Source organism: Eucyclogobius newberryi, unplaced genomic scaffold (assembly GCF_026437365.1).
Source record: "Eucyclogobius newberryi isolate DKJ021-1_F unplaced genomic scaffold, fEucNew1.0.hap1 SCAF_18, whole genome shotgun sequence".
Lineage (NCBI taxonomy): Eukaryota > Metazoa > Chordata > Actinopteri > Gobiiformes > Gobiidae > Eucyclogobius > Eucyclogobius newberryi.
Window position 1 is genome coordinate 7,081,836 of NW_027315812.1, and position 20,895 is coordinate 7,102,730.

General features: G+C 41.7%; 1 protein-coding gene across 1 annotated transcript in view; it reads left to right on the forward strand.

Annotated features, from left to right (window-relative positions):
* The first annotated feature begins 274 nt into the window (after positions 1 to 274).
* The window catches only part of LOC140364321 (cadherin-12-like), a 297,054-nt gene continuing 276,433 nt past the window's right edge, over positions 275 to 20,895 (forward strand). The window contains exon 1 of the mRNA XM_072450418.1: positions 275 to 616. Coding sequence (XP_072306519.1) covers positions 380 to 616 — 237 coding nt within the window. The 5' untranslated portion in view covers positions 275 to 379. The remainder of the gene's footprint in view (positions 617 to 20,895) is intronic.

Genomic DNA, 20,895 nt, shown 5'->3' on the forward strand with positions numbered 1-20,895 from the left:
TTCTTCACATTTAATTAAATGAAAAAACTTGCTGGAATTGCCCAACTAGAAGCCTATTTTAAACTGCAAGAACAATTAAAAATGCAACTTTTTGGCAGCGTTTTTTTCTAATTTACTAATTTTTTATCATATCTGATGCTTGACTTACTTTATTGTTGCCCAAACATCTTCTAAAACGTTCCAATTTCATGTTTTCCAGCTGATGACCTCCTCGAGAACATAACTCCAAACCTTCCTTTCTGCCACGCCTACCCCAGGACACTTCCTCCTTTCCCACAATTCACCCGTCGGCCATCTTGACAGCACCACCCTCCAACGTGGCTTTCCTGGCATCACCACCAGGCTTCATTTTGGGGACGTGCGCCCGACGGATCACCCAATGCTAACGAGGAACTGCCTACTACTGTTCCTCTGGATCCTGTCCCACGACACCTCCTGCTTCCGGCCGCCCGCCGTGTCGCCGTCGAGCCGGGGCAGGGGGGGCCCGGCCAAGCCCAAGACCCCGGGGAAGAGCGGGGCGTCAGGGGCCATGCAGCGGGTCAAGCGTGGCTGGGTCTGGAACCAGTTCTTCGTGCTGGAGGAGTACATGGGCTCCGATCCGCAGTACGTCGGCAAGGTAAAGAGCGCGTAAAGAACTGGTGTTTCGCTGGATTTAGAGCCCGTTTTATCCACACGAACAGCTGTGTTTGTGTATGTTCTCGGCTGGAGTTGATGTAGTCTTGGCGTAGTCCCATTTTAGAGCTGGTTTTCCCTCTTTGGACTTGAGAAACTCAAGTTATTGACTGGTTTTCGAGCTGGTGGTGCTTGGAAATCCAATCGGTCAATGCCAGGTTCTGTAGCGATGACGTAGCTCTGGATGCTAAACTTCTCATTCTATGGCCAGACTTAAATAAAGTTGTATTTTTTACCATTTTACATTTTATATTGTGTCGTTGTGTCTTGTTGGTGACACTTTTGCTTTTCTGCTGCTGGTATGTTAACTAACCATAATTCAATTGAACTAGATGCTAACATTAAGCACTTTCCAAGCCATAACCTTGAAAACCTTTTGACTAAACTAAACATTGTCCCATTTTAGAGCTGGTTTTCCCTCTTTGGACTTGAGATACTCCAGTTAAAGACCTGGTTTTTGAGCTGGTGGTGCTTGGAAATCAAAACGGTCAACGCCAGATTCTGTTGCGAAGACGTAGCTCTGTATGCTAAACTTCTCATTCTATGGACAGCCCTAAATAAAGTTGTATTTTTGACTGTTTTAATTTTTTTTATTGTGGCGTTTTGGCTTGTAAGTGACGCTTTCTTTTAAAATTTCTGCTGCTGGTATGTTAACTAACCTGACCATTTTTCTACCCATAATTCAATTGAACTAGACGCTAACTTTAAGCACTCTCCTAGCCATAACCTTAAAAACCTTTTGACTAAACTAACATAAACATTCACGGACACAAAATATTCTATTTCTGCGCATTCTTCCAACTCGATAAGACCGACTCGACGATGCCGACCGCAACCGTGTCAAATCGAACCTTCTATCGCATGCAAACGAATCCCAATCCTCGTTTTAAAATACATGCGACGTTCAGTGGTCAGTAGATGTTCACCAGAAGCGGACAACATCAGATATTTCAACTTAAATGTTAGTTTTAGACACTATTCAATCACTAATATAAAATGTTCGAACAGGTTTAGACGCTTTGACTTCGCTTAAATGTGGTAGATTGATTGGACCTCGTCAAGACCGCCTTTGTTACTCGGTGGCTGCCCACAAGTTCGAAGGTTCACTGGTCCGAATGTTCGCTAGTCCAAAACTGTGAGCCCGCGCAGCCGGCTCTCCTCGCGGCTCGTGCGTCAGTTAGGGACTGTCTCTTAAATAAGTTTAAAAAAAAAAAGAAAAATATTCTTTTAACCCAAAATGACTATGGCACCTTGGATTAGCTACTTGGATTCATGCTCAATTCATGTTTTTTTTAGTATAAATATGTTTGGTATTTTTTAAGATAACACATTTTCAAACAAACACTTGTGCAATCGTAATTTAGAGACGGTCCCTAACGGCGGCACCGTGCAAGCAAACCTTCAGACTCGTGGGGGGTAACCTGTTTTTCTTAATTTGTGTTTTTTATCTAAAGGTAACAACCATAGGGAAGGAAGAATACAGGGGTCCCTCAAATCTTCCCGGATTAGCCGAGTTGCTAAGTGATTGAGAGTCTTTTCAGTTGATTCGTTTAGTTCTGATGGAATTGCCAATTTGACATATGACTTTTTGTCTGTTCAATAACTGCTAAGCGTCGTTGTGTTGTTGTTGTTGTTGTTGTTGTGTTGTTGTGTTGTGAAGCCCGGTGTTCTGTGCCGACCCCGGTGGCGGTCGGTGCCTTCCGGAACTGGCTGGACTCCAAATGTTAAACTCCTGTGCGAGAAGCAGAGCACAAAGGCAGTTTGTCGTGGGGCTGCGCAGGTTAATGCTTTGTCTCTTTCGAGTTAATTCCTTGGCATGTTGCATTAAAGAAATAAACTCCTGCTTAATGTTGCTTTTGTTCTGTCTTTTGTGTAAAAAAGCACAGAAATCACAGAAATACGTTCATGTGCAATCATTTTACGATTATTGCGCGGTGAAAAACATGACTATTTAATTCCTGTTCACGGGGACCAAACAACACATGACATATTACATTTTCTTTTATTCTTTTACTATTCCTCGAGTTTATGACGTGCTTTATGAAATCCAGCTCTCTGATTGACAAAATAAAGTTTAACAGCCATTTAACAAGTACAAAAGATTGAATTAAAAATAATGTTTCCTTCTTTCGAGCGTTTATCATACATTTCTTATGTGTAGAAGAAGAAGAAGAAAAACTAAGTCACCTTGAATGTATTTACACATTGTTATCTTTGCTTGAAAAGGTGTGGGATGAAGGGCTGTAATGCCGCTACGTTTCTTGGATTAATTATAAAGTCAAACCGTATACAAGCCTGAAATAGTCACTAAGATGCAATTAAAGAAACTGTAAACAAAAAACAAAGCTGAGGATATTCAGGGCTAAGTTGCTACAGCCCTGGTGGATAAGTATAATTGTCGCTCACATTTATAGCTCATGCTTAGTTATGTCACGTGTTTGGTGCATAAATGTGAGTCTGTTCATAGTTTAGACGCCGCACAAACACGTTTTCTCCTTAAAATAACCGGAATAATCACAATTATCAATTGCCAAACAATCCGAAATGCGCAATAACCCAGCTCACGATGTGTACTTTTTTCCTAGTTTTGGCCGGGGTGCGACTTATACTTGACGATTAACATCTCAAACTTCACTTATATTTATACTTGTATACTTACTTACGCCCCGGAGCAAGTTTATGTGATATTATTTGTTATTTTTACACTTGCAACCGCATTTCATACTCCAGTGCGACTTATATATGTTTTTTTCTTCTCTATTATGTATTTTTTGGCTGGTGCGACTTATACTCCGGAAAATACGGTAATTGTCTCTTACGTTTGCAGCTCATGCTTAGTTGTATCATGTGTTTGTGCATAAATTTGAGTCCGTTCATAGTTTAGACGCAGAAAAAAACACGTTTTCTCGTTGTCCTGATGGCGTTTACATTAAAATAACCGTAATAATCACAATTATCGATGACCAAACAACCCCAAATGCGCAGTAACTTAGCTCATGATGTGTACAATCTGACCTGTCCTCGAGCTCAGGCGTAAAACGAAGCGCGTTCTTCTTACGAGCCCGACCTGAAAAGCCTCATTTCGCCGGCGTTTTTCGCTGCGCGCCGACGTTCATAAATCACACGGTAAGGAGCGAGCGGAGGTAAATGGGAGAAGTTACAGAAACGCGAGGACGGGAGACAATCTGAAGAATAATGATTGTAAAAAGTTTTAAATTTAGTTTGAGGCAATGGAGTGTTTAAAACGTTCATTGTCCTTGAACGGCCTTTTGCGGAGAGCGGATCGTAGCTCAAAACTCGAAAAGGAGAGAGAAAACGGATGGGCGAAATTAAATCTTTTTTTTGTGTTTGAGGCGATTATTTTAGCTTTATGGGAAATATTGGAATTGCAATTTACCGTAACTTCTTTCACATGCAGCAGACAAGGTCCAATCAATAGTTGTTGTGTTGTTAAGTGTATATTAACCTATGAAAAGTACTGTTTTTTGAATGATTTTGCTGCTCTTTTGTTGCCTTACACGACATTTTTACTCACGCTTTATTTTATTTGTATTTAGGCCGCGGTTATTTTATTACTTGGTTTGCGGTTCCGCCGCACTTAGATTATTGATTTCTACAATATAAATAAAATAAATTATTAGGCCCGAGCGCCACAAGCTGGCGAGAGGCCTATTAATCTCGTAAGGCCGTGCGAAGCACGTAGTGCGCACGAAATCGAGCGTGAAGCGCTCGCCCACTTTCAAACACTCACTAACGCACTCCTTCACTCACGCACGCCCCGTGCATACTAATTAGTAGTAGGAAAATGGAACTTTACCGTTGTAAACGGGCGAAGCCCGTGCAAAAGTACGCACTAAACGAGCACTTTAAATTGGTCGTCATCCCCATATAAAGCACTCATTTGCGCTAAGTAGCTCACGAATACGTTCCCCATATCTTGCATGTTCCGTGCATATAAGCATGTAATGCAAAAATTGAACATTATTACTGTATAGAGGGCCAAAAACACAAAGTGGGCGGAGCCCACTCAAAATTAACGAAAGTACCCGTCAGTGACCAGGGACCCACACCATGAGGTAGGAAAGCGCGAGCGCTTTCCGAAAATGTATTGTTCATGATATTTGAAAAATGGGAAACATTGTTTTCGCATCGGAATATTATTCTTTCTTTCTTTCTTTCTTTTTCTTCTTCTCGGGACCAACCCCCCTATTTTTCACCCAGTGAACATTGACGAAAAGTCACAAAAATTAGCACACCTCTAAAAACCGTGCCTCTCTACATTCTGGCTATTTCTTTTTTCTAAAATTAAAAAAAATTGGCGCGTCAGCGCCCCCAAATGTACCAAAAATGCATTGAGAGATGGGAAATGACCCAAAAAAAATCTGATTGTAGAATCATGAAATTTGGCGCAGAGGTAGATGGTGACAAGAGAAGTAAAAAATATTACTACGGCAACGCCGTCCGCCCAACCAAATGTCGGCCATATTGCTTCAAAAATGGCTAAACATGACTTCGGAGTTTTTCCAAACGTCGTACTTTTACGAACTCCTCCCAGGGCGGTGGCCCTGGGAGGAGGATGCTACTGAGGAGTGGGACATCAAAAGTTATCCAAATTACATTGATACCTGTCACGGTCTCTGTGCGGCGAAGCCGCAAACTGTAGCAAGAATTTCAGAAATCTCCCAATTTTAACATTTCTGCCGTTTGCGCAGATAAAGTCCGAATTGCGTCAAATTAGAATCAGTTGTTAAACTCTTTGCCCTAAACCTACTTGAAGTGAAATAAATTAATTTGGAGCCACAGCGCCCCCTACAGATTTTATCTGGAGGTTAAATATTTAGTTTTGCAAAATTATATGAAATTTGACACACAACTCAATTTTGGCATCCCCATCAAAAAAGTAAATGAGACCCATGTCATAATTGTTATGGCTTTGCCGTAGCGATGACCAAAACCTCCCATGTTATTCCAATGGGGAAATCGCCAGAACATGTTTACACTTTAGACTTTCACAAACTCCTCCCAGGGCTTTAGCCCTATTAACCTGAAATTTGGTGAGACTCATCTTCAGGGGTGGACCATCAAAAGTTATTCACACAAGAGTCACGGTGTCTGTGCGGCAAAGCCGCACATTTTGCCAAGAATTCAAAATAAAATTGCTTTTTGATGGTAAAACAAAGGGGAGAAGATGTGACAGCGTCACAGATTCAGCAGTAGATGTAATAAAAGGACAATTGGGGCGCATTAGCGCCCCCTCCTCTTGCGGCGTGGCGGCGGCGTGGCGAGGGCCGATCATTGCCGCTTGCGGCTATATATTTTTTTTATTTTTATTGTTCTTCTTCTGCTTTTTGAGCTCTAATTTGACCCCCTGAACATGCTCAAAAACTCACCAAACTTTGCCCAAAATTCCGAATCGGCGAAAAATTAGATTTTTTCTGGGCCATTTTTTTTTTCGTTAAAAAAATGGCGCGACAGCGCCACCGACAAAAGTCAAAATACATTGCTCCTATGGTAGACGCCCCGAGGTCAACTTTGTCGTAGAGCTACGAAATTCGGGACACGCATTCCTCTCGTGAGGACAAAAAAAAAATATTATTGTGGCCACGCCCCCAGACTTACCCTATGTCCGCCATCTTCCTTTGAAAATGAAAACAAGCTGAGTTAGCCATTTTGTTCACTTCAAACTTTGACGAACTCCTCCTAGGGCATTTTGCCCACCGACTTCAAAATCGGCGTACGTCCTCTGGACAAGTGGGGCATCTAAAGTTATCCAAATTTTTGGTATTCCTTTTACGGTCTGTGTGCGGCGCAGCCGCAAAGTTGGACCACTTATTTTGGGATATTGCTAATCTAAAAATTGCTCCCATTTGATCAAAACGAGTCCGATTAGGACCAAATTTGAATCAGTTGTTCAACTTTCTAGTTTGGACCAGTTTATGATGACAAAATTAAAATGGGCGCGATAGCGCCCCCTACAGAGTGACCTTTGAATTAACATTGAAGGTCAAAAATTTGTTTTACCAAAATGTTCTAAACTTGACCCAAAATTCTATTTTGCCGTCCCGATCAAAAAAGCCAATCAGACAAATGCCTTAATTTTTACGGGGTAGTCGTAGCGATGACAGAAACCTCCCATGTTATCCCTATGGGAAAACCGCAAAATCTCTCAAATATCCACATTTTTATGTTTCACACTTTAACAAACTCCTCCTAGTGCGTTTTGCCCACCAACCTCAAAATCGGTGTACGTCCTCTAGACAAGTGGTGCATCTAAAGTTATCCAAATTTTAAGGATAGCTTTTACGGTCTCTGTGCGACGGAGCCGCAAACGTTTCCCAGAATTCTGACTATTTGGCCTTCAGAGTGGCCTATAAACAATAGAGTTTTTCCAAATGACATGATATTTTGCACAAAATTTTAATTTGCCATCCTGATCATAAAAGTATGACAGCCAAAGTCATATTTTGTACGGCGTAACCGCAGCGATGACAGAAACATCCCATGTTGTCCTTATGGGAAAATCACAGAATCGCTCAAATCACCACATTTTTACGCTTCACACTTTAACGAACTCCTCCTAGGGCGATTGTCTGATCAAGTTCATATTTGGAGAATATCATCTACACAAGCGGGGCATCAAAACTTATCCATATTTTGATTCTAAGTGCTACGGTCTCTGTGTGGCGGACCCGCAAATATATGTCAGAAATGGGAAAACAGCGAAATCTCTAAAATGACCACATTTTTACGCTTCACACTTTAACGAACTCCTCTTAAGTGCTACGGTCTCTGTGCGGCGGAGCAGCAAATTTGACTGACACTTGTGTTCATTTGCACTGGCTTGGCCATGTCCAATGTGTCGCTGTCTGTCAAGTTCTTTTTTAATTCAACATACAATAAGGGCGCCATCTTTATCAAGTCGAAAACGCAGAGTCGGAAGGCCGGCGGCCCGCGAGGGCCGTTGGATGCCGCTTGCGGCTTTAATATTCTTTCTTTCTTCTTCTTTCTTTCTTTCTTCTCGGGACCAACCCCCCTATTTTTCACCCAGTGAACATTGACGAAAAGTCACAAAAATTAGCACACCTCTAAAAATCGTGCCTCTCTACATTCTGGCTATTTCCCTTTTCTAAAATAAAAAAAAAAATTGGCGCGTCAGCGCCCCCAAATGTACCAAAAATGCATTGAGAGATGGGAAATGACCCCAAAAAAATCTGATCGTAGAATCATGAAATTTGGCGCCGAGGTAGATGGTGACAAGAGAAGTAAAAAATATTATCACGGCAACGCCGTCCGCCCAACTAAATGTCGGCCATACTGCTTCAAACATGGCTTAACATGACTCAAGAGTTTTTCCAAACGTCGTACTTTTACGAACTCCTCCCAGGGCGATGGCCCTAAAAAGCTGAAATTTGGTGAAAATGCTACTGAGGAGTGGGACATCAAAAGTTATTCAAATTACATTGATACCTGTCACGGTCTCTGTGCGGCGAAGCCGCAAACTGTAGCTAGAATTTCAGAAATCTCCCAAATTTAACATTTCTGCCGTTTGCGCAGATAAAGTCCAAATTGCGTCAAATTAGAATCAGTTTTTAAACTCTTTGCCCTAAACCTACTTGAAGTGACATAAATTAATTTGGCGCCACAGCGCCCCCTACAGATTTTATATGGAGGTTAAATGTTTAGTTTTGCGAAATTATATGAAATTTGACACACAACTCAATTTTAGCATCCCCATCAAAAAAGTCAATGAGACCCATGTCATAATTGTTAAGGCTTTGCCGTAGCGATGACCAAAACCTCCCATGTTATTCAAATGGGGAAATCGCCAGAACATGTTTACACTTTAGACTTTCACAAACTCCTCTTAGGGCGTTAGCCCTATTAACCTGAAATTGGTGAGACTCATCTTCAGGGGTGGACCATCAAAAGATATCCACATTTTTATTCAAAGAGTCACGGTGTCTGTGCGGCAAAGCCGCACATTTTGTCAAGAATTCAAAATAAAATTGCTTTTTGATGGTAAAACAAAGGGGAGAAGATGTGACAGCGTCACAGATTCAGCAGTAGATGTAATAAAAGGACAATTGGGGCGCGTTAGCGCCCCCTCCTCTTGCGGCGGCATGGCGGCGGCGTGGCGAGGGCCGATCATTGCCGCTTGCGGCTATATTTATAAATTGTTTTTATAAAATACTGCCGACAACGCAAAATGGCATTAAATTAAATATAAAAAGCGGCATTAAGTCAAAATAAAGAGCGCGTGAAGCAATTTTTCGCCCAAATCCTGCCGGAGTCTGTGACGGAGCGACGTCCCTAACTGCGCTGAAAAAATCTTTGGAAATTATATTTATATTTCGTCCTTCTGTTCAATATATTTCATTTAAAAAGCCATAAACCAAGTAATAAAATAACTGCGGCCGTATTTATTGATTATACGATGTTGCATTAATATTCAGAAGTCATAATCATCACTGCAAAATGTACAGAAGCCCCGCCCTCCCCATAGAAAGTGAAATACATATATCAAAAGTATAGTTACAATCCATTATATCCAACCATAACCGCGTGGGACATATGCAAATACACTCATAACAGATTTACCTTTTGACAAAATTATTGTTCTTTCTTATTTTCCCAGCTGTACGATATAATCATTGTTCATTCTGCCAGTGTTCGCTTTGTTGGCGAGTTTTTTCCTTTTTCTCCAGAGATCAGAATACATTTCTCAGCTGCTGCCAAAGCGAGGCAACATTTACAGAGTTTGTTATGAATATATCTCAACGAAGTGAAAGTTGGAGTCTTTTTGAGCTTTTTCTTGTTGAAAATACTAAGTTTCCGTGTATTTGTTTCCAATACTGTTCTGGTTTACTGCAGCTTCAGGACGTGTGAAAAAGTCTGCACCATTTGTCTTGCTGTAAAATCGGACTATGAAGCCACGGCAACCAAATTTGCAGAGAAAAAAAATGAAATTGTACATGTTTTGGCCGCAGATGTACACGTTGTAACTTGAGATATTTACCCAGAAAAGGTGTAACTTTGCATTCAGATGTGTGTAAATTCAGGTCATTAGACAATTCTTTCCGTGAAAATGCGTCGTATTGTAATAAAACACGCAGCATTTTAAAGCTACAGAGAAAATGCCCGAGCTGTCCTTGAGCTCTCTGTGCGAACTCATTTACCTTTGTCTGTCCTCTTCCACGTTTGGCTCTGCTTCGTTTGGCTCTGCTTTGTGTCTAACGCTTTACTATTCCTCGAGTTTATGACATGCTTTTTGAAATCTAGCTTTCTGAATGACAAAATCAAGTTTAACAGCCATTTAACAAGTACAAAAGATTGAATTAAAAAGATTGTTTCTTTATTTCGAGCACTTGAATAGGGGAATATAATCATACATTTCTTATGTATAGAAGAAGAAAAAGAAGAAAAAAGAAGTCACCTTGAATGTATTTGCACATTTTTTCAAGATTATCTTGGGATGAAACACGTAATGCTGCTACGTTTCCTGGATTAATTATAAAGTCAAACTGTATACAAACTTGTAATAAAACCTGCAGCATTTTAAAGCTACAGAGAACACGCCTGAGCAGTCCTTGAGCTTTCTGTGTGAGCTCATTTACCAGTGTTTGTCCTCTTCCACGTCTGGCTCTGCTCCTGCACTTGTACTTAGAGCGTGAGTAAGAAGGAGCCCCCCCTAGAGGCCGCTAGCCCACACAAATCTATACATTAGCATCGTTGCCTGGGCCGCAGGGTTCAAAGCGTGTGAAAAAAGTAGCGACTCATAGCCCGACTTTTACGGTACATCTCGGAAAGCAAGATGGCGTCTGGTAGAACCGATACAGCTCGGTTTACCAGACTGAGCTGGGGATTGTTTGAGCGTCTGACGGCAAATGAATGTGAAGTTATTCCAAATAGAAACAGCTAAAACGGCACCCGACAAGTAACCGCTAATATATTAATCTGCACCATGTTAACCACGCCCAGTATAGGTGTCCTTCTGGAGAGTTTTTTCTGCCTCCATTGCCCGGCACTCTGTTCCCCCATCGGCCGGCGCTCTGTTCCCCCATCGGCCGGCGCTCTGTTCCCCTCGCACAGACACAGGGCTCTTCATCTCGAGCCTGTCTCCACTCCACATTTTCATTTGGCCCGACGGGACAGAGCCGCACTATTTTAATCCCGTAATGCCACTGCTGTAAAAACGTCAGGGTTTGTTAGTGTTTTGGGATATCAATGGCTCTGGTCGTGAGGTTGGAGAAAGCGAAGGGGGAGGGAGGGGGGGAAGAAGAGAAAGATCGATAAACGGTAATGGACTTGCGCCATCGGCACGCAACATCAGAGTGGCGTGAGAATCAATGCGTTGGCAGGGATAAATTTAAATTACGACGCCTGTAAAGCTGTCAGCACATCATAGTTACGAGGCGGAGAAGATGCTGACGGCAATAAAAAAAGAGGCGGAGAAGTGAATTCATTCCGATACTCTTCCTCCCACCGAACCCGGAGCGCTTTTACGATGGGGTTTTATACTTCATTTGGGATGGGGCACACCTGCGGCACGACGTGGCTCGAGTTACGACCACGCCGGTCAGTGCGGCGGATAAACTTAACATTCTGCTGTTTATGAATTTGTTTATAAAAGCGGTTTTGCCATAACACAACCGCACACTTTTTTTTAATATGCACAAAGGGTCCTATTAAAAACGATAAAGTTGTTGTTGCTCTCTGATGCTAATTGGTTTCTGGTGCCGCACGACAGTACGAGCAGTAAAAAATGAATTTAATAAAATAGAGGAGGCAGAATATAGAAGACATGAGCCTCTTGAGAAGTTGTTGTTGTTGTTGTGTCCTTGGGCAAAACCCTTGAACGAATCGCCTCTGGGAATGGTCGAGCGATTGGACGAGCTGCAGCATCGACGAACCAAACTGTAGTGTCTGATTACTAGCGCATACTTTTCATTTTGTTGGTTGGAGGTTGCGGGTTCAATTCTTCTGACTCGACGCCAGGCTGTGGTTGTGTTCTTTGGCAAAACACGTCACAGGCAGAAAGTACGCGACGTGTTCGCCATCACAGAGTACGACCAAGTGAGCGAAAGTACGTTGTTTTTGATAATCCGTAAAATAGATCTAAACTTTGGCTGTTTTTGTCACATTCAACTTTATTTAGTCTTCAGAAAGTTGGTAAAGTTGGTCACGAACTTGAGGAGAAATCACATGTCAGACCACGAGAATGAAAGACGTGAATGACAGATGTCACTGTTGTTTAGTCACAGTTTCGATAATCGTGAAAAATCGTTAAAATCGTGACGTTTTTTCGCACAATAATCGCAACGCTAACATTGATATCGCGACGTCCCTTGAAGCAAATGATACGATAAAGCACGTTGATTACGTGACGTTAATTGGTTGAAAAGGTACTGCATTTTCAACAGGTTTTCAAGACTTTGTCGGACTCCTTGACATCACACTCTGTAAAGGGCGTTTGGGCCGACGATCATTGTAGCCGGCTGCAAACTAGAGCATTTTAAAACCTTTTAAGACACTTTGCAAAGCTTATTCATCTCAGACTCGCATGAAGAACAGTGACGCCGCAGACCTATTCAAAGATTTGCCGCAAACAAAGGACTGCGAAAAAGTCAAGCGACCAAGCGGCGAGTCTAAATAAAACCCTCATACAGTGAAAAACTCTTAAAAATGAACTTGAGGTGAGGCAAACCACTATAGCGGTGATGATGAATGAACGTTTCTGCGGTTTAAGAGCCGTCACCGGGCAACAGATCCCCGCACAGTCCCGACTGCCCTGATTGATCAGCATTAAAGCTGATCAACGATTGCAGAACGTACGATTCGAGGTTTTCGGAGCTGCACCCGACACGTCGCGGTAACGGAATGGTACGCGCACGACGACGAGCGCCACGGGAAATAATCAGTCACAATTAGCGTCTGTGTGAGTGTGTCCTGTAACTGTTCAGCGTCTGTGTGAGTGTGTCCTGTAACTGTTCAGCGTCTGTGTGAGTGTGTCCTGTAACTGTTTAGCGTCTGTGTGAGTGTGTCCTGTAACTGTTCAGCGTCTGTGTGAGTGTGTCCTGTAACTGTTCAGCGTCTGTGTGAGTGTGTCCTGTAACTGTTCAGCGTCTGTGTGAGTGTGTCCTGTAACTGTTCAGCGTCTGTGTGAGTGTGTCCTGTAACTGTTCAGTGTCTGTGTGAGTGTGTCCTGTAACTGTTTAGCGTCTGTGTGAGTGTGTCCTGTAACTGTTTAGCGTCTGTGTGAGTGTGTCCTGTAGCTGTTCAGCGTCTGTGTGAGTGTGTCCTGTAACTGTTCAGCGTCTGTGTGAGTGTGTCCTGTAACTGTTCAGCGTCTGTGTGAGTGTGTCCTGTAACTGTTCAGTGTCTGTGTGAGTGTGTCCTGTAACAGTTTAGCGTCTGTGTGAGTGTGTCCTGTAACTGTTCAGCGTCTGTGTGAGTGTGTCCTGTAACTGTTCAGTGTCTGTGTGAGTGTGTCCTGTAACTGTTTAGCGTCTGTGTGAGTGTGTCCTGTAACTGTTCAGCGTCTGTGTGAGTGTGTCCTGTAACTGTTCAGTGTCTGTGTGAGTGTGTCCTGTAACAGTTTAGCGTCTGTGTGAGTGTGTCCTGTAACTGTTCAGCGTCTGTGTGAGTGTGTCCTGTAACTGTTCAGTGTCTGTGTGAGTGTGTCCTGTAACTGTTTAGCGTCTGTGTGAGTGTGTCCTGTAACTGTTCAGCGTCTGTGTGAGTGTGTCCTGTAACTGTTCAGCGTCTGTGTGAGTGTGTCCTGTAACTGTTCAGCGTCTGTGTGAGTGTGTCCTGTAACTGTTTAGCGTCTGTGTGAGTGTGTCCTGTAACTGTTCAGCGTCTGTGTGAGTGTGTCCTGTAACTGTTTAGCGTCTGTGTGAGTGTGTCCTGTAACTGTTTAGCGTCTGTGTGAGTGTGTCCTGTAACTGTTCAGCGTCTGTGTGAGTGTGTCCTGTAACTGTTTAGCGTCTGTGTGAGTGTGTCCTGTAACTGTTTAGCGTCTGTGTGAGTGTGTCCTGTAACCATGTTCACTATACAATCGTAAAGAACTAAAAAAATCAGATTTTTAGCAGCCTAAAAGTACTTTTTTTCTGTTTACAAATCCTCTTTTGTGTAGCCGGTTTATTCAGTTTAGCGTCAGTGTTTATTGAGTCCTGTAACTAGGGAGGTCGAGATGATATTCTCATTTTTTAATCACGACCATTCAGCTCACTATACGACCGCAAAATACTGAAAAATTTGATTTTTAGCTGCCTAAAAGTACTTTTTTTCTGTTTACAAATGCTCCGTTGTGTTCTCCGCTCTCCCCTGCGCCTCCTGTTTTATTTTTGGATTTATATTGAGGCTTAAGACTTGTTTTTTTTTAAGCAAACCCCACCGCGGTTCAAAGCTCTGCGCTGTAATTTGGCCCCGCAGGCTTACACAGGATCATGGTAAGGCTGACTTATCGGGCTCCGGTGCTCGCGCGCAACCGAGCCCAACGTGCCGCACTGTGTTCGCGGCGGCGGCGTTCGGGCTAAAGCACCCGGGCTCTCCTCGACAGTAACTTAATCCGCCGCCGCGATGCGCTGGAAGTGTTGGGGAGCGGGAGATATTCAGACCTTTGTGGAACTGTCCTTAAGGGAAAACGGCTTCTGAACGATCGGGGCCGCTAAAAGGATCAACCGATAATACTTGAAAAGGGCCGAGTGGTTTCTAGGGAGTTAAAGCCGGTGCGCTATAGGAGAGCTGCTCATTGTAGTCGTCATGCGTGCAGTTTCAAAAGACGGCCGTCAGAATAACACGCCGTCCAAAAGAAGTTAACCTTCACCTACTGCTACTGCATCCTGCACATACCGTATTTTCCGGAGTATAAGTCGCACCAGCCAATAAAATGCATAATAGAGAAGAAGACAACATATATAGGTCACACTGGAGTAAATATTTGATCAAATCCAAGACAAAGAACAGACACTTAATCGTGAAATGCAATTTAAAATAATAAGAGATTAGAGAAGATATATATATATATATATATATATATATATATATATATTTTATATATATAAAATCCTTAAAGGTGTAGTTAGATTGATTTCAGTATTTTTGTCCCTATTTCATGTTTTAACCTCATGTTTTTACCATTTTTAATCACTAAATTCCAAGAAAATTATATTAATTATATGAGATGTTATTGTTCTGCCTAATTGTATGACATTAGACTTATGTTATCTTTCATTTAGTCGATTAAGATGGTGTTTTAATTGCCTTAAAAACATGTGAATTCGTGCAGTGATCTGACTCGTAACTTGGCCTGGCGAAACCTGCAGCACATAGATTACTTTAAAGTGCCTCTGACACGTTGGATACTCATTGAACTAAAATGCAGTTTTGCAGATAAATACTTTTTGCCAAACAATATATTTTTTTTTAAAAATCAACTTCCTGTTTGTAATTGATAACACCACACAAGGAAATTACCCAGCAAACACTGGGCCAAAACTCATCCAATATGACAGTTTCTTGTATTTGACAAATAAAATGTATGAGAGCAACTTCATTTTACTGAATTATTGTTTAGAGAATCCAAAAAGCAGTTTATTTTGTGTAAATTCTGCATAAACTTTGTCTGGAATTAAGCATCCCTGGTGTGATGTCACTTCCTGTCATTTTCTACAGATTTTTCAACGTTTTCGCCACCAATACCTGCTCAATTGGTGTAAAGCAGGTACAAATACACCAAATAAAGTTAAAATTTGAAAATGGTAAAAACCTGTCATACGTCACTTTAATGCCAACAATACATGCAAATGAAAAGTACAAAAGTCGTTTCTGTTCTCGTTTCTCTTTTCTTACTTTATCTCCGCTAACGTTGGGTTTTCTGTATCCAGTGTCCTACTTCACTACATAGAAGTCAGAAGATGTGAACGAGTTGGTTTTAAATAGTCCAACAAGTCAAAATATGTCATAATATTTGTAATTCTCTCAATTATTTTCTTAAATTCTATGACAAAAGACCAATTTACACTTTCCCATGGCAACATTGTTTGTGTCAACCGCAAGGATGTGATTTAACCCTTGGGGCCACACAGCAGAGCAACATGCCTGATAATTATGGACTTAATTGATTTATATAATTTCCTCTTGTGCTGTAGCCTTGGGTTGCTCTTGAGTGGCGGTGGTAATTTGTATTCAAAAATGATCTTCCAGCGTCACCGTTATTTTCTTCTCTGCAGTTGCTGTAGGACTTTTACGTGGCCTTTTCAAAAATGACTTCCCTTCGACAACAGGTTATCTCACAAAACATGTCCGGCGTCTCGTGTGTGTAAAGATGGGCGAACACGTGAGGCGTTCAGTGACGTTAGACTGGGAATACTGTGTGAAACGAGCACCGTGCGGTTTGTTGTGTCCCTTGATCGATGTGGAGCGTTATCGGCTTTAAAGTGTCGGGCCTTTTTTTCTACCACGCGTCGCAATGAAGTCCTCCACAGAAGTCGCTGTCAGCGGCCGAGCGCCAACGTGCGGCTCCGAACGCCGGACTGAACACGCCATGATCACTGTCGAGAGAGAGCGGGGTTTCTGTGATGAAAGGAACCTGTGTGTTACCTATGCACAGTTATATGAAAGTATTTATATATGTATACGTATACATATATATACATATGTATGTGGTGTTGTTGGAGTGTCAACCATCAAACACACCACCTGCATGACTCCGGTGACCATGGGGGACCGTTGGGGGACTGCAGGGGACTGTGGGGGACTATAAGAGACAGCAGGGGACCGTGGGGGACTGCAGGGGACAGTGGGGGACCATAAGAGACAGCAGGGGACCGTGGGGGACTGCAGGGGACAGTGGGGGGCCATGGGGGACATTATCCACAGAGATAAGTGCCATGTCATGCTGTGGTGGGAAGTGACTGAAGACAATACTAGTTCTGAATCACGTTCTGGTGCATTTGTTCTTTTACTTTCTAAAATCAGAGGAATATGAATTTAGAGAGAAATATAGATATAATATAATAAATGCAACTCAGTGCTGCCGGTGGTGGTGGAGTGGTTAAGGCACAGCACACGTATGCCAGGCTCCAAGTGTCATGAGTTCCATACCTGACTCTTGACAGTGTGCTGCATGTCCTCCCCTCTCTCTCCCCCATTTCGTTCTGTACTCTCCTGTCAATAAAGCCTACGGGCAAAAGAATCTTGTTTTTTCAGATTTATTTTTTTTGTGGTTTGTTTTCTTTTCCTCTCAAACTGACTGTGAGAAAATGTATTTGTGTGTGTGTGTGTGTGTGTGTGTGTGTGTGTTTGTGTGTTTGTGTGTGTGTGTGTGTTTGTGTGTGTGTGTGTGTGTTTGTGTGTTTGTGTGTCTGAATAGATGTGGGTGGAAGTGAAGGACCCATGAGGAGAAGTTGAATATATATCTATAAATATATATATACACAGACACATTTACCTTTGTAACGTGATGATGCAATAAACACGCAGCTCTTCCAGTGAGTGTGCGTGTGCGGTTTCTCCTTCTTTAATGTGTCATAAAGTTTGTCTTCCCTGATAAATAATGCGTGACATACGGTGAAACAAGGACACAAAGCTGTTTCACACATAATATAATGCAAATCCAAGTGTTCAGATTAAAGTAACACTACTATTCTGAGTGACAGAACATACAAAATACTGTATATTTGAATTCAGGCAGCGCAATGACAAAGACTGTGTTGATAAATCTGAATTATAATGACTAGTCCACTACTAAATTAATCACAGTCAGATTTAGATTATTGTAGTAAATACATTTTTAAGAAAAACCTCAAATATTATTTTTAAAGCTTACAATGTTCAATAGACCAGTGGAAGAATTAAATAAAAATCACTGACTTGTCGACCACTAAAATAATCAATGGTTGCAGTGCCTGATCTTTATGGGGGCGTGTCTACCAGGCCAAGTTACAAGTCAGATCTGCGGCAACGCAAGCCCGCTCACAATGCAATAATAAAGTAACACATGTTTTCTCTTTAGTCTGTCTTTTATTACTACTACACTATTATTGATTTATGTGGATTATTCTGAGTCACAATCAAATGTTAATTTTGTGATTATCGTGAGAAATAACATCACGATTTAACGTTGCTTCACGATTATCGAGGCTGTGACCAAACAACGATGAAATATTTAATTTTCTTTCATTCTCGTGGTCTGACATGTGACTGTTCCTCAAGTTTGTCACTGACTTTACAGAATTATACTTTCTGAAAGACAAAATAAAGTCAAATGTGACAGAAACGGCCAGATAAGAATAGTTATTTACATTTACGTCTATTTTTTTTGATACGCTAGATTGAACAAAAAATACTTAATTTTGCTTCTAAAATCGTCACAAATATTATGTTTTGGTCCTCACGATTATGTTGTGACCTGAATAATCACTAATATCGATTAACCTGATCATCGTGACGTCCCTGATTCCAACACGTGATCATTGAATGTCACCGTAATCGTACATACTATATTTTCCGGAATATAAGTCTCACAAGCGAAAAAATGCACAATAGAGAAGAAAAAAACACATAAGTCGCACTGGAGTATAAGTCGCATTTTTGGGGGAAATGTATTTGATAAAATCCAAGACCAAGAACAAACATTTCATCTTTTACACAGTTTAAAATAATAACAGATGAGAGAACATGGTGAATAGGTGTACGTATGCTAATGCTAACACCTTCAGCTACATGACGTATGCTAACGCTAACACCTTCAGCTACATGACGTATGCTAACGCTAACACCTTCAGCTACATGACGTATGCTAACGCTAACACCTTCAGCTACATGACGTATGCTAACGCTAACACCTTCAGCTACATGACGTATGCTAACGCTAACACCTTCAGCTACATGACGTATGCTAACGCTAACACCTTCAGCTACATGACGTATGCTAACGCTAACACCTTCAGCTACATGACGTATGCTAACGCTAACACCTTCAGCTACATGAGGCACAGACAGAACTGTGGTAAGTGTCTGGTATGTTCACGTAACATATGAACAGTTATTCAGATAACTATAGCATAAAGAACATGCTAACAAGTTTACCAAAGCATCAGTTTTACCACAAATGACTAAATCCATTGAATTCTGCGAACATCTGGGGTGTGAATGTGTGTGTGAATGGGTGACTGGTTCCTTGATGTAAAGCGCTTTGAGTACCTTGACGGTAGAAAAGCACTATATAAATGTGACCATTTACAACGGGGCAAGGAACGGTCGAGACGTTTACTTCCTCACGCCTGTAAAGTGTAATTTACTTCACCCGAGGCTCGTTCTGACCAACATAAGTCCAGTGCGGATTAGAATATTGTTTGTGTGACCGGATACGCTCGTTTGATGAGAAGTTGGATCAATTAGACAATAGCTGCGAGGAAGAAACATGATATCATATATAAGTCACGTGGAATGTAGTGTGTGGGGGAAAAGCCGGCTCTAGAGTTTAATTAAAACAATGAAAATACAATGTTTTAATCAGATGCGAATGAGCAAACGGTGGTTACGTGCGAGAAGTGTCACAACCATCAAAAGAACTGCATGAAGACCATGTGGTGATTCTTGGTTTTAGCAGTATAAAAAGAGGACAGAGAATAGAGCTGGAATAGCCTTGATATAGGGCTGGATTTTACTGTATTTAGAGCTGTATTAGACTGTATTTAGAGCTGGATTTGACTGTATATAGAGCTTGGATTAGACCTGATTTAGACCTAGATTAGACCTGATTTACAGCTGGTTCAGTCCTGGTTTAGTGCTGAATTAGACCTAGAATATACCTGGATTAGACATGATTTAGAGCTGGATTAGACATGATTTAGAGATGGATTAGACCTGATTTAGAGCTGGTTCAGTCATGGTTTAGTGGCTTTATTGTGGATGTATCGGAGTCGCTTTAGCTAGTTTACTTTTGGCTTGGATTGGGTTTATTCCAGAGTTAGACCTGGTTAAAATGACTTAAACCTGGTGTTGGTATCATATGGAGCATGGTTTAGTCCTGAGTTAGACTGAAGTTAATATTTAGACCTGATTTAGTCTGTTAGATATGGTTTAGTCTGTTTTAGACCTAATTTAGTCTGTGTTAGACCTGGTTTAGTCAGCGTTAGACCTGGTTTAGTCTGTGTTAGACCTGGTTTAGTCTGTTTTAGACCTAATTTAGTCTGTGTTAGACCTGGTTTAGTCAGCGTTAGACCTGGTTTAGTCTGTGTTAGACCTGGTTTAGTCTGTTTTAGACCTAATTTAGTCTGTGTTAGACCTGGTTTAGTCAGCGTTAGACCTGGTTTAGTCTGTGTTAGACCTGGTTTAGTCTGTGTTAGACCTGGTTTAGTCTGTGTTAGACCTGGTTTAGTCCGTGTTAGACCTGGTTTAGTCTGTGTTAGACCTGGTTTGGTCTGTGTTAGACCTGGTTTAGTCTGTGTTAGACCTGGTTTGGTCTGTGTTAGACCTGGTTTAGTCTGTGTTAGACCTGGTTTAGTCTGTGTTAGACCTAGTTTAGTCCGTGTTAGACCTGGTTTAGTCTGTGTTAGACCTGGTTTAGTCTGTGTTAGACCTGGTTTAGTCTGTTTTAGACCTGATTTAGTCTGTGTTAGACCTGGTTTAGTCCGTGTTAGACCTGATTTAGTCTGTGTTAGACCTGGTTTAGTCTGTGTTAGACCTGGTTTAGTCAGCATTAGACCTGGTTTAGTCAGCGTTAGACCTGGTTTAGTCTGTGTTAGACCTGGTTTAGTCTGTTTTAGACCTGATTTAGTCTGTGTTAGACCTGGTTTAGTCTGTTTTAGACCTGATTTAGTCTGTGTTAGACCTGGTTTAGTCAGCATTAGACCTGGTTTAGTCAGCGTTAGACCTGGTTTAGTCTGTGTTAGACCTGGTTTAGTCTGTGTTAGACCTGGTTTAGTCTGTGTTAGACCTGGTTTGGTCCTGCTTTAGTTCATCTCTTAGAGTTCCCAGTCTTTAAGGAAGTCACACGGCAGGTCAGGCGGGTGTGAAAGTCAAAGTCTGTGGACAAGTTCATGGTATTTCTGATGGAATATTGTCCAAATACCTTGAATAAAACATAATTATTTTGTGTGGATGCATAAAGAGAGTGATTAAAACGATTAGATTTGACAGTAGGCGATGTGTTTATCCCAAGGTCACACCGACGACTCAACATATTCAAATATTCATGTTTTTTGTAGCAAACTA